The sequence below is a fragment of the Dipodomys merriami genome, unplaced genomic scaffold, assembly GCF_024711535.1.
Source record: "Dipodomys merriami isolate MVZ:Mamm:240054 unplaced genomic scaffold, mDipMer1.0.p SCAF_8, whole genome shotgun sequence".
Lineage (NCBI taxonomy): Eukaryota > Metazoa > Chordata > Mammalia > Rodentia > Heteromyidae > Dipodomys > Dipodomys merriami.
Window position 1 is genome coordinate 10,723,118 of NW_027206401.1, and position 15,054 is coordinate 10,738,171.

The 15,054-nt window shown below is 43.3% G+C and overlaps 1 protein-coding gene across 8 annotated transcripts in view; it reads right to left on the bottom strand.

The window, feature by feature from the left end:
• The window catches only part of Ccdc170 (coiled-coil domain containing 170), a 93,981-nt gene that overhangs the window by 20,910 nt on the left and 58,017 nt on the right, over positions 1-15,054 (bottom strand). For 4 of the 8 annotated variants that reach the window (XM_070011088.1, XM_070011087.1, XM_070011092.1 and 1 more), the window contains 2 exons: positions 5,720-5,956; positions 562-2,340 (listed from right to left, as the gene is read on the bottom strand). In XM_070011088.1, the coding sequence (XP_069867189.1) occupies positions 2,140-2,340; positions 5,720-5,956 (438 nt within the window). In that variant the 3' untranslated portion in view covers positions 562-2,139. Of the gene's footprint in view, positions 1-560; positions 2,341-5,719; positions 5,957-15,054 lie in introns of those variants that run through there. The other 4 variants (XM_070011093.1, XM_070011086.1, XM_070011090.1 and 1 more) reach the window with 2 other exon arrangements.

Genomic DNA, 15,054 nt, shown 5'->3' on the forward strand with positions numbered 1-15,054 from the left:
TGCCCGGGTCGGAAGGCCACCCTCTCTGCGTCTGTCCTCCAACCGTGAAGGGACTCTCATTGACTGTTAGACATTCATTTCCTCACTGTTTTCACCAATGATCTACGCTTATTAGATGGTAATTTTATTAGAAATAATGTGTTGGTTTTTCCCTCCACCTTATCATTAATTTCACATAGCACTATGGGTATTGGGAATTTTTTTAATGACTGCAAAATTAACCATCAATAGTAGCATTTATCAAGATTCAAAACTGAAAAAAAAGTCATCTAGTATTGAGCCCACATTCATGTTTATCCAATTGTCATAAGAATATTTCTATGCCTTTTTATCTAAACCATGATCTAATCTAGTTTTGGCTTTTGAAATGATTATTTCTCTTTAATCTTTTCTCCATCAACTAGTAACTTGTCCATTATTTATGACATTGACTTTTTAACTTTTTAAAACAATTTTATTAAAAAAACAATTTTATGGGCTGGGAAGGTGGCTCAGTGGTAGAGCGCTTGCCTTGCATGCTCAAGGCCCTGGGTTCGATTCCTCAGCACCACATAAGCAAAAAGAAAAAAGCCGGAAGTGGCGCTGTGGCTCAAGTGGTAGAGCACTAGCCTTGAGCTGAAGAGCTGAGGGACAGTGCCCAGGCCCAGAGTTCAGGCCCCACGACTGGACCCAAAAAAAAAAAAAAAAAAAAAAAAAAAAAAAAAAAAAAAAAAAACAATTTTATAAATGCTTGTATATTTTGCCCTTTTTTTCTTAATTTTAGATGCACTAGATCCTATGTTTAATTTCAATAAGACAATAATGACTTAAACATTTTAGCCAGCTGGTGAATCATGTCTTTTATCTTGCTGAGAAGGCTGAGATCTCAGCTCAAGATCAGCTTGGGCAGAAAAGTCCACAAGACTCCATATCCCAAATAATCAGCAGAAATTAGGGCTAGAGGTGTGGCTCAAGTAGTAGAATGCCAGCCTAGCATGCTCAAGACCCTGAGTTCAAACACCCAGAACCCTCAAAAAAAAAAAACCCTAATAAATTCTTCATCCAGTTTCTATCTGCACAACCTCCTCAAAAAGAGTAGACATTTTATATGGCAAAAATTAAGATAATCTAAAAGAGACAACAGATTTTTCTCAGTAAAATCAAGAAAATGGTTTCCTGAAAAATATTTGCACAATAAAAATTGTAACAGCAACTGGTAGAGGTTTTTTGTTTGTTTGGTTGGTTTTTGTGGGTCCTGGGGCTGGAATTCAGGGCCTGGGCTCTGTCCTTGAACCTCTCTGTGCTAAGCAAGCACTCTACCACTTCAGCCACAGCACCACTTCCGGCTTTTTCTGTGGTACTGAGGAATCGAACCCAGGGCTTCATGGCATGCTAGGCAAGCGCTCTACTACTAAGCCACATTCCCAGCCTAGATTTTTATTTTATAAAGTCAGAATCATGAAAAATTCTCCTCGCTGTAGTATATTTGATCCATTAGTGAATAAAACTGAACAGGACTGCTTTATCCTGGTGGGGTTGTGTTCACATGGAAGAGTTCATTTTTAAAGAACTGAGCAGCCCTGTTCATTCACAATTATCATCAGATGTGATCTAATAGCAACATTTTAAACAGGTTTTCGTGTATACACCATACTGTGGCCTAAACTTAAGATCTGGATTTTTCTCTCAGTTCTGGTGCTCTGTTAAACTTGAGACACAGCTCCTGGCTTTTTAGTGATTCATTGGGGATAAAAAATCTCATGAACTGTAGCCCAGAAACAGGTAAAATTACTACGCATTAAATAAAAGCACATATCAAAAAACAATTTTTAGAAGATTCTGCCCATCGTTGTGATGAGGATTGATTTGTCTTGTAAAGCTCCAACTCAAAATAAAAAAGCTATGTCATCACTGGGAACTGTCCACTCGTACTCCCCACTCAAGGAGTGATTCTTCGGTCTCAGAGCGCTAGCAAATGAAGCAACAGGTGCTTTTGGAACTGAACATTTGTGTAGGGCTGGAACCTCTGAGATCCTTTTCTGCCCATGGTGCAGCCATACTAAGTTATTGAAGAATATGATCACATTTCTATAAAGACTGTGTGACATGGAACTCTGTGTGCCATCTCTCAGCTCCATCTCCCTCTACAGAGATCAGTGTTCAGTGAAGAAATTTTAAATGGTCTCCCAGGTGCCTATCTTGCCCTGCCGTGATGTCACTGACGCAGGCACAGGTCACAAAATGGTGCTGGTGTAAATGGATCAGTCTTTCAAGACACTTGATGATCTCATAATCAGGAAGAGCAAGAGTGGTCATGTTCAAGCCCAGCATCTGAGAAACTATCTCCCTGAAGTCCACCAGCTGCAACAACAAACAGAAACATGTTAACAGGACAGAAACTACTGCTGGGTAAAATTCAGCAACAAGAACACAAAACTAAGCCTGGCGCTGGTGGCTCACATCTGTATTCTAGCTACTTCAGAGGCTGAGATCTGAGGATTATGGTTTAAAGCCAGCCAGGGCAGAAAATCTTACTTATTTCCAATTAACTACCAAAATTAGCCAGAAATGCTGTGGCTCAAGTGGTAGAACACTAGCATTGAACAAAAACAACAACAACTACTACTACTACTAAAGGACAGCATCAGGCCCTGAGTTCAAGCCCAGGATTGACACCAAATTAATTCATTAATTAAGATGATAGTAAAACATGGACTTGTATCCTACGAAGTCCCTTTAGCTTTGGTACTTTCATAATCAGTTTTCTGATGAGCCAATTGATGGTGTGAGAGCTCGCTAGTGAATCAAGATCCCCAATTAAATGATCTTCACTCAGCTGTGCACCAGTGTTTCATACCTGTAATCCTAGCTACTCAGGAGGCCGAGATTTGAGGATCAAGGTTCAAAGCCAGCCTGGGAAGAAATGTCCATAAGGCTCTTATCTCCAGTTAACCAGCAAAAAGCCAGAAGTGTAGGTAAGATTCAAGTAGTAAAGAAAGCACCAGCCAGAGAAAATGAGGGAAGGGGTGACGTGGTTCAAAAAGAAATGTACTCATTACCTGACTTACATAACTGTAAGCCCTCTGTATATCACCTCTACAACAGCAATAAATATATTCAAAATAAAAGGAAAATACCAGCCTTGATTTAAAAATACTAAGTGCATGAGGCCCTGAGTTCAAGCCCCAGTCAAAATACAAAAGAAACAAAACAAAAACAACCATAACTGAGATTCTGAACTCACTTAAACTTCATTTTTTTTTTCATTTCCAGTGTAGGATTCTCCGTGAACTTACCTATCCTGAAGCTGGGAATAAGTGAAAGAAGACTGTGTGTGTTCTGTGTGCTACAGAGCATGCATGATGTGTGTATTGGTAGGGATGTCAGTGAATTGTAAGCATTTCTTCCTTGTAACTGAGGACTAAACTTCTGAAACTAGCAAAAGAACAAATGGGAAGAAAGCCAATGAGAACAAGAGGCTTCCTAGATTATCAAGAAGACAAGCCACACAGCCTGCCTTCTCACTGATTGTGACCTTACACTGACCTTGGACTACTATTTGCCCATCAAGAAGAGGGAAGATGGGCTGGGAATGTCACTTAGTAGTAAAGTGCTTGCCTAGCATGCATGAAGCCCTGGGTTCAATTCCTCAGTATCATATAAACAGAAAAGGCCAGAAGTGGCACTGTGGCTCAAGTGGTAGAGTGTTAGCCTTGAGCAAAAGAAGCTCAGGTACAGTGCCCAGGCCCTGAGTTCAAGCCCCAGGACTGGGAAAAAAAGTAAGAAGAGGTAAGATGCTAGGCACCCATGAATTATATCTATAATCCTAGCTACTCAGGAGGCTGAGATCTGAGGATCATGTTCAAAGCCAGCCCTGACAGACAAACTGGAGAAACTCTTATCTCCAATTAATCACCAAAACACTGCAAGTTAGAGGCATGGCTCAAGTGATAGAGTGCCAGCCTTGAGTGAAAGAGCTAAGAGAAAGCACAGAGATCCTGAGTTCAAGCGCGCGTGCGCGCGCACACACACACACACACACACACACACACACACACACACACACACACACACACACACACACACACACACACACACACACACACACACACACACACACACACACACACACACACACACACACACACACACACACACACACACACACACACACACACACACACACACACCCCTATCTAGATAGCACCTCAGTACGAGTACCTGTCATTTTGGGAAAGGTAAAATTCAACCTGAGATGGAGTAGTATCAGGAGAATGTCATCCAACATGCCCAGCCCACACTCTTTATGGAAGTTCCCAACTCCTCACTGTCTGCCCAATAGCCTTTCCATGTTGAGGGTTCTTTTCACATGATGGCACTGGGATGCTAGTGTCCTTCCCCCAAAACAGATAGAAGATAGATAGATACACAGATACATAGATGAAAGATAGAAGATACAGATAGATAAAATAGAAGATAGAAGATAGACAGATTGATAGACATGAATATAACCCATGTGATAGAATCACCCATGGGGTCAGGAGCTGGGGCTTTGGGAGTTAATTAGATTTTGATGACATCATGATAGGAGTTAACTAGGCTTCATGACAGCCCAATGGCTGAGCCCCACCCCCTTACAAAAGGCCCAGAGCTGCTCTGTTCCTTGGACCACGTGAGGACCGCATGAGAAAACACCATCTGCCCATCACTTTGACCTTGACCTTTTCCAGCTCTCGAACGATGAGAATTAGGCATCTAGTTGAACACCTCCCCAGTTCTACCACTCTCTTACAGCACCAGAACAGACTAAGAGGCCAGCCAGGTCTCCCAAATGCCGAGATTCCCCTCAGACTTTCCCACCCTTTTCAATGTGGCCCAAAACGTGTCATTCCTGAGATGTTTCCTTTCTGAGAACATTTGCTATGGTAGTTTGGCTTTCTCCAACCCTGCCTGACACATGAGTCAAAGCAGAGACAGCCAAAGAGAAAAAAAAATCCTAGGACCAGCGTCCACTCTCTGCCCTTTTGAGCTTCAGAGAGAGTGACATGAAAGCCAAGGCAAGGCAGGTCAGGCTGCCCGCGACATATTTCTTTATGTCTGACCTGATGTGCTCACCAGATAAAACGCTCCTCCTTGCAGCCAGCCAATGAGGCCTTTCTCTTTTTATGGCTTCCATCTGGGTTTGGTTGACCATGAAGTTTGGGTGCCACTGTTTGACAGTGGTGACTGTTTCCTGCAACGGATCTGTGCGGGAGATAAGGCTTCTCCCCTGACATGCAACCCCTGCTCAATGTTAAATGAGAAGATCGGAGATGATGCAGACGCCACAGGCCATCACCAAACACAACAAAACTCCCCACCACAGCCAGAATCTGGCTTCTCACTGGTGTTTCACTGCTCAGCATATCACCACATGCCACAATTCACAAATGTGAATTGTTTTTCTTAGAGAAAACTATAATGGTATTGGAATGCCAACAAAAACAAACCACCAAAAAAAAAAAAAAAAACCAGCTCACTAGAGGATGGATATGTTGAAATACTATAGAAAGCTTTACAAGTCGTTTTTAAGGGACTATATGAATAACACTCTCTAAAATGTGGAAAGACACAGACATGAGCACAGGCCTGACACAGAGCCGTGAAGCAGTGCATATTTTTAAGTACATGAGCAATCATCGAGCTTTTAAAGTATCCTGTCCTTTCCCAAACAAGATTTCCCCACCAGAGCTGTGCCTACCTGCTTTTCCCTCTTCATCGCTTCTTCCAAAGACTTTTTGAGGGTCTTCACTTCACTGGTTACCACTTGTATCATGGTTCTCGACCTTTCCTTGTTTTCCCTGGCCTCGTGTTCCAGAGAACCCAGCTCTGACTTGACTGATGTCAGCTGCTTCTCTACCTTCTCCTTCACCTTCTCCAGCCTGTCTCTGGATTTATTTAAGTCTTCAATGGCTTTGGTCTGCTCCAGAGTTTTAAACTAAGAAATCAAGAGAATGCCGATCATTTCTCTTATATTGATTTAGCAAAGCTGCATAAACAAGACAAATCAGTAGTCATACAATTATTTTTATGAACAAAGAATTGAATTCATCCTAGCCAGCCATACAGATGTGGCTAAGCACTGTAAGCTGAATGGACATGATTGAAGACAGTTCCAGCTTATGAATACCATATTAGAATACCTTTAATTGAAAAATCAAGGAGAGAAAACTGCAGAGGGCAATATTGTGAGCAATTTTGTTTCTCTAAACAGGATACTAAAATCAAGCCTGTGAGTAACCAGGTCAGGTGGCACATACTTGTAATCTCAGCTCTTTGGTGGGCAGAAATAGGAGGATTATGGTCCAGGATCAACCCAGGTAAAAGCAGAAGCTCTTATCTGAAAAACCAACTAAAAGCAGCAGGTCTGGGAACATGCCAAGTGGCATGACCCTGAGTTTAGTACCTAGTACCACCAAAAGTAAAACCAAAATATAAACCTAAAGCCTTCAAGAAACTTGCACTGCCTATGTATCCCCATCTTTTATATACAAGTAGTAGAAAGAACAAACTCCCTCATCTTCTAATGTTGGAGCCCGGGGAAGTCCCACCTAACATCCTCCCAGGAAGTCCTGGTTGCTGTGAGGAAACTCGAGGCCCACAGTTATTCAGAAAATTCTTTTTTTTTCAAGTACAAAATATCATGCTTTATTTTTACATCCACATGAAATGATCAGAATAAGCAGGTACAAAATGCAGTAAAGAGATCAACAATTGGTTAAGGGATGACAGCCACAGAGATAACTCGGGGGTAAAGTTAGTCTTTTCTACAAAGGGTGCTGGCATGAAATAAAGACTATGACCCAAAATTATTCCATACATAAAATTAATACAGATAACAAACAACAAACTGGAATTTAATACGTCTCCAAATGGATCAAAGACCTCAGAGTCAAATTGACACTCTGAAAACATTACAGAATGGAATAGGAGAAACCCTAAGTTTTCTTGGCACAGGCCGAAATTTTCTTAATAGAGACCAGAAACACAACAAATCAAAGAAAGATTGGACAAATGGGATTGCATGAAATTGCAGAGCTTCTGCATGGCAAAGGACATAGCTAGCAAGATCAATAGAAAGCCCACAGGTTGGGAGAAGATCTTCACGAGCCATACAACGGACAAGGGTCTCATATCTAAAATATACCTGGAACTCAAAAAATTAAATCCCCCAACAATAACTCCTCAAAGAAACAACTGCCCAATAAATAAGTGGGCTAAAGACTTAAAGAGAAACTTCTCTGAAGAGGAAAGAAGGATGGCCAATAGACACATGAAGAAATGCTCAACTTCCCTAACCATAAAAGAAATGCGAATCAAAAACAACATTGAGATACCAGCTCACCCCAGTTAGAATGGCTATAATCAAGAACTCTAATAACAACAGATGCTGGAGGGGATGTGGACAGAAGGAAACCCTACTTCATTATTGGTGGGAGTGTAAACTTGTTCAACCACTTTGGAAAGTAGTATGGAGGTTCCTCAAAAGACTCCACATAGAGCTCCCCTATGACCCAGAAATCCCACTTTTGGGCATTTACCCAAATGATCACAAACAAGACCATACTAAAGCTACCAGCACAACTATGTTTATTGCACCTAAGATATGGAACCAACCCAGATGCCCCTCAGTAGATGAATGGATCAAGAAAATGTGGAATATATACACTATGGAATTCAGAAACTTCTGAGTCCACTGTTGGGTACGGGAGTTGGAGGTGGCTGCTACATCCCACTGCAGATGAAGGGAGGGACGGTCCTCCCCCCTCCGGAGTCATCCCAGAACCTTGCAGCCAAGACAAAGAAGATCCTGGCAGAGGAGGCATGTTTTCTTTATTAGCTTATTATTAAAGATCGTACCAGAGCTGCTCACAAAAGAACTCAAGTAAAAAGAGAATGACACTCTGACATATTCTACCACATGAGAACACCTTGTGAAGGTTGCACTGAATGAAATAAGCCAGACACAGAAGGTCAGGTGCTATGTAATGGCACCAGTATGAGACACCTGACCAAGGCTAGCTCACAGACATGGAACACAGAGTAGACGTCACCAGGGGATGCGCATGGACACAGAGTTTCAATTGGGAATCACGGGAAAGTTCCAAAACTAGATGGTGTGATGGTTGTAAAGTGTGAATGAATTTAATGCCACTAAATTGTGTATGTAATAATGGCTAAAACAGGAAATTTTGTGTTATTTTTATTTCATCACAATAAAATGTAAGCAGTTTTGTATGGACACAGATTGTGTGTGTGTGTGTGTATGTGCGCGTGTGTGTGTGCTGGTACCAGTGCTTGACTTCAAGGCCTCACACTCTCACTTGCCTTTTTCTGCTCAAGGCTAGAACACTCACTTGATCCACACTTCTGACTTTTTGCTAGTTAATTAGAGATAAGAGTCTCATGGACTTTTCTGCTGGCTTCAAACCTCCACTCTCAGATCTCAGCCCCTTCAGTGTCTAGGATTACAGGCATTGGGCCACTAATGCTAGGCTGACACAAAATATTTTTAAAATAATATTTGAAAGAAATATAAATGAGCTACTAGGTAACATCTACATGTATGACTGAAGTAAAAATGACAGGTAATATAGCAAGCATAAAATTAGAACTCAAACACCGCTATTTTCAAAATGTTAAACACAGAATTATCAAATGAGCCTACAATTTCACCCCAATACTGGAAAAACAACACCAAAATAAATTGCTTTGAAGCACATAAATAAATATTTATTTCCTATGGGTTGAACAGACAAAGAATATAGATGAACAGAGCTCCAAATTAAATTTTGGACTTTCTAAGGAATCAGAGGTCTCTGGGCATATTCTCAGAGCAAAAGCACCTCTAAAAAAATGTTGTGTTCAAGTCATTTAAAAGTTTAGTATAGCCGGGCGCTGGTGGCTCACGCCTGTAATCCTAGCTACTCAGGAGGCTGAGATCTGAGGATCGCGGTTCAAAGCCAGCCCGGGCAGGAGAGACCGTGAGACTCCTATCTCCAATAAACCACCAGAAAACCGGAAGTGGCGCTGTAGCTCAAGTGGTAGAGCGCTCGCCTTGAGCTGAAGAGCTGAGGGACAGCGCTCAGGCCCAGAGTTCAAGCCCCACGACCGACAAAAAAAAAAAAAAAAAAAAAAAAAAAAAAAAGTTTAGTATAAAAGTGATGAAATAAAAGATATCAAGTAATGAGTGTTTATTGTTCCTCTCCCCAACCCTTCTTTCCTAAGAAGAAAGGACATTCATGGAGCTACTTTTTCTGTCTCCCCCAGGGCCCATTAAGGGGTTTTTCTTTGAATGTGAAATGTCTCCTGCAGACTCACATTGAATGCTTAGTCCCCAGCTAGTAGTACTATTTTGGGAGAGATTCTGGGTACTTTATGAGGTGGGACTTCATTGAAGGAAATAGGTCAGTGGAATGCTCCTCTGAAGGTTACATCTGCTTTTCAGGTTCCTCTTCACTCCATTTCCTGTCAACCATGAGATACAAAATCTCCTCCCCCCCCACCCCCACCCTTCACCTACAATCCTACAATGATGCTCTGCTCCAGCATATTACACTCAAGCAACCATGGACTAAGCCCTCTGAACTCATGAACCATCAATCTTTCCTCCTTTTAAGCTGCGCATGTCAGGCACTCGGCATAGCAATGAGAAAACCCACAGGGTAAAGAATTTAGTATTGGGAGAGCAAGCCAGGCAAACTAAATTCATCTACAAAACGAAGAATTGACAGAAAGTGGGAAGAAAGGCACGTGTCCATGCCAACGAGGCTACTGGAAACGCTGCTTGAAGAAAGTGGGCAGGGTGTGGGGGAGAGCTGGAGGCAGGGGGCTGTGAAGCAATAGCATGAGTGGGAAAAGGAGATGGGAAAAGATACTTAAGTCACTGATGCTCCTGATAAATGAAACCTCACCTTTTTAGGGAGGAGGAGCTTAGGGTCTGATGCTGTATTGTTTTCTTTCGTCTGAATAATGATAAAGCTAGCAATGACCCTTTAGTGACGCTGATCAGGAGGATCTGGGCTGATGTTATGGATCATAGGCAGAGGCTACTGACACACACTGACAATTTTACCTTGTCTTGGACTTAGAGTGCATCTTTGTAGTGACTGAACATCCAACATAGGACATGATTGGACCTGATCTAAATGCAGAAGGTTTCTAGTTTTCCACATGAAAGTTAGAAGGGTTGACACAATCCTAAGACTGCAATTAGGATGTGGTGTTCAGGAGTGACTGCCTAGATATGGATGGCCATGGGAAAAGGGGACTTACACTATTCTGTGTGATGGCATTCACTATATTCAGCAACCAGTTTCCAGCCACTGCAATTCACAACTTTCCTAAGAGATGAAATTCCTTTTTCTGTGGTCTGGATGTGTTCACCATTAAGTAGTGGGGCTTTGGGAAGTGGGTAGGTCTCTTCTCCTTGCATGCCAGGGGAGGGGCCTTGTAAGAGAGAAATGGGGTGGGCTGCCCCCTTACCAATGAGGTCCCCAGGAGCTCCTCTGTCTCTTCCACCATGTGAAAGTGTTGTCTGTGAACTAGAAACCAGGACCTCCCCACTGACATCAAATCTGCCGGCGCTTTGACCACGGACATCCTGGTCTCCAGAACCATGAGAACTGAATTTCTAGTCTTTCTAAGACACACTGCGTGGTGTTTGTTTTATTAGGTAGAGCTAAGAAAGATGCTGGACGGAAAGAAGCCAACAGCAGACACACCTGACCCAGGCATAGCTACTGAACTTCATGAGGCGGGGCGGGGGGGTGGGCAGGAGACAAAAATCCCTTTGGCAGCTGAGAGCAGCTGTGGGACTTGCTAACAAGTGGACAAAGGAACAAATTCTGAAGCTCTGGAAATACAGAAAAAATAAAGTGCTTCCATCTGGAGGGAAGGGACCAGAGCCCATAAAATGGTGCCAAACAAGAAGGCACCTGAGGCATCGGAATGCTACCCACAAACTGTAAGTCTCCAGGGTCTGAGCTTGGAGACCATTCATAGATACTGAGTTATCAAAATCTGCATCTGGATATGGTTTGTGAATGAGCTACCATTGTATCAGAATATTTTCTCAGTGGATAGTCCCGACTGTGCTGATTGCATTGTGATAAAGTACAGTATCATTGTTCTTAAGAGATACATAGTATCATTCCTTTGAACAACTAACATGCAGCCTGAGAAAGTGAATACCAGGAAGCTGGAACATAGACAAGAGGAGAGGGAGCAGAGGAAATGAGGGAGGTGGAGAGGCAAGAGCACTCATCATATTCAATGTAACTTGAGAGGCTGAGTGGGGTTGGGACAGATGGGGAAGAAGAGGAGAGACATTGGTCAAGCTGTCTGTCATAACTCAGCATGTCATAAGCTAACACGCTGAATTGAAACTGCTTTGTGCAACTATGTAAAGACAATAGAGAGAGAAAGAAATACACATGAGAAGGTAATTAGGGGTAAATTGTCAGACTTATTTGCAACTTACTTTCAAATGCTTCAGCAAAAATTAAACCCATATACACACACATCTACAAACACAAGGCATGATACAGCAATGTTTATAACCTAGGTGAGGGCCAAGAGTATCTATTATACTGTTAAAACTTCTCAGACTTGAAATTTTCAAAACAAAACATTAGACATGGTGCTATATTGATGATCATGGATCCTATCAGTAAAAAATTTTGAATATATGCATTTATACATAAATTACAAAAACATACTACTTCAAATAACATAATGTTTATATAAATGATATAAACATACTGCCTTAAATAGAATATTCTAGAGGCTATCGAACAGTTTACAAATCATGGGCATTTGATGAATTCAATATATATTTATTTTATTCCTGCATTTTCTTGTGTGGTCCTGGAGCTGGATCTCAGGGTCTGGATTTTTGCTCATGACTAGCACTTTGCCACTTGAGTCTCAGCTCCATTTTCAGCTTTTTGCTGGTTGATTGGAGTTAAGAATCTCATGGACTTTTCTCTCTAGGCTGGCTTCAAACCTTGACCCTCAGGTCTCAGCCTCCTGAGTAGCTAGAATTACAGGGATGAGCCTCTGGCACTTGATATAGATCAATATAGACACAAAGTTGTGTCCCATTTACACAGATTCCTCTACAGACCAATGGCTTTACTGATCCAAAGCCAAGTGGGAAGGTACTGGGATTGTTATGTTGAATTCAAAGCTTTGTCCTTGCAGAGGAGACATCTTCAGCCTTCCTCTTCGCACTGGAGAAACGTTTGCTGTAGGCTACCTTCCAAAGGTGACGAGACACAGCTTGGAGACTAAGAAGCAATGGGGATGAGGTCTTAATGAGAAACATGCATGGCCACGAACTCTGAAACCTAGGAGATTCCTCACAGTCCTGAGGCTGCCTGTGTTCTTGCTGTCAGGAACCAAGAACCAGAGGCCCCCAGCCAAAGCCAGGACGGAGCTGGAGCCAGGGGCAGTGACAGAGGCTCAGCCTTGTAAAGTCAATCCGATGATGGACTCCTGGGAGCGCCGTGGGACTAACTCGGTTTCTTAATCCCCCTGAGCCAGCCAGGAGCTCAGCACAGACGGTGCCCCAACTTTCCATGGAGTCAGAACTGGCCATAAACTGGCCACAGACGGGTGTGGCAGTGCAGCAGCTTCCGCAGCGGCAGAGCTCATTCCCAGGAGCCTCGCGCATGGCACCGTCAGCCTGCGCCAAGCAACCGTTAAACCTGCCAGACAATCCTCTCTCTAGTGTAGCCAAAAAGGAACGGCAAGTACACTTAAAAGAAGCTGAGCGCTGAGTGTGCAAGTCTATAATCCCAGCATTCGGGAGGATGCAACAGGAGGGTCAGAAGTTCGAGTCCAGCCGGGGCTGCACAGGGAGACCATATGATATGTATGTCATATATGTGAGATGTATATTCATGTATGTGTTCGTGTATATTCATAGATGATAGAGCCCTACACACGTCTTCTGAATATCTACATTTTCCAGCTGGATAAGTTGAAGTGCTTCATCTAAAATGTCATCGGGGAGTGAGGGAGGGAAGGGGTGACATTGTCCAAACAGAAATGTACTTTAACCTGCCTTGTGTAACTGTACCCTCTCCGCACATCGCCTGTATAATAACAAGTTAAACATATCACTGGAACTCAAGGCATGGTCAAGTGGTAGAGTACCTGAGCACAGGCCTAGCAAGCTTGAGACCCTGAGTTCAAATTCCAGTACTTTCCAAAAGGAGGGAAGAAAGGAAGAAAAAAGAACAGGAAAGGAGGGGGAGGGGAAAGGAGACCAGGAAAGGGCAGGGCAGGGGAGAGAAGGAGAGGGGAGGGGAGAGCAGGAGAGGGAAGGGAAGGGGAGGGGAAGGCAGGAGAGGGAAGGAGAAGGCAAGGGAGGGGAGGGCAGGGGAGTGGAGGGGAGCGCAGGGGAGGAGTGGCAGGGAAGAGAGGTTCCCTTCTTTGCCTCCAGAAGTCCCCACAGGCCTGGCTTATGTACCAGTGAGGACGAGAGGCCTGGGTGGTCAGAGCAGAATCTGGGAAGGGAGGCTGAGGCTGAAGAGGGGAAAGGCTGCAGAGTCGGGTGGGGGAAAGGCCTGGAGTGGAGGAGGAGTTGGGCACAGCTGACATATGCTGGAGATGTCATGAGAGGCAGGAGGAAGAGCACCTGGCTAATGGCTGGGAACACTGCTCCCTGATGAACACAGTAATGAGGAGAATAATGGCCTTGGGTTTTGGTGGTCTTGCTGTTTCTTTTTGGCCTCCTCTCCCTACTAGGCTTGGCCCCTGGGGTATAGACGGCTAGCTGATCACTCTTCACCAGACAGCTAGCCTTCCTTTCTGTCCTACTTCTCAGAATAAAGACCCATTCCTGAGGCTGGCTTCATTGAAATGAAGACTTTAAGTTCTGGCCACTGGTGACACACTAGGTATTCTATCATTCCTGGAAAACGGCACACAAGCAGTCCCTCCACCTTTCTCCAGCCTGGTAAACGGAATGGGGCTGGAACCCCAGCAGCTCCCGTGGGCTGAGGTAGCACTAAGACACTACAGCAGAAGGAGGGGACAGCCGGGCTGCTGATGGCCACAGAGCTGTCCAGCTAAGCGTGGACGGCCTACTTCCATGCTTCTTTCCAGTGAGAAAGGGACAGACGTCTATTCCCACGTGCATTAACACATGCAGCTGAAACATCACAACACCATCCGGCCGTGCACATCTGGCCTTTTATGACTTACACTAACAGTTTGCCACATCCTCCAAAATTTTGCCACGTGATTTCAGTGTCTGCAACAGTCTACAAGGCTATGTGTGTGCCAACCCATATTATGGTAATATAATATTCTTAGGTTAATGACAAAAGAGTAACGGTAGAATTAAGATATAAATAATATGGTTATACGAAGTACATGGGTGGTACAAACAGAATGTCTGCAGTGGGAAAACAATGCACATGCTAGCATAATGGCTCCATCCCTAGGGGAAACAAGCTATAAGTAAGCAAACTCCAAATAACCCACAGCCTTAGCAGTCAGTACCACACATTTTTGTTAAGAATGATCTCGGTAAAGTAGTATCATGTCATCTTAGCTACTCAACAAGCCGAGAGATAGAGGATCATAGTTTGAAGAATCAGCCCAGGCAGAAAGTTCCATGAGATTCTATCTCAAAGAAGCAGTAAAATAAAAAGCAAAAGGCTGGACTGGAGGCATGGTCCAAGGGGTAGACCACTAACAGACCAAGCAAGCTGGCCAAGGTCAGGGCCCTGATTTCAAGCAGTAATAGTACACACAACAAAAAAAAGTGATAGTATTATCTGTTATCTTATGCCTAATATGTCTACTTTTGATTCTATTTGTATCATTTGTTAGTTTGGATTTCATCATGGTAAAATCTCTTGTTGGTTTGGATTGCATAATATAAAAAATGTATTATGATTAAAGACCGATATGGTGGCACACACCTGAAATCCCAGTCTCTCTGGAGACTGAGCCAGGTAAATTGCAAGTTCAAAGCCAGCCTGGACAACAGAGCAAGACTTTGTTCAAAATTCAGTGTCA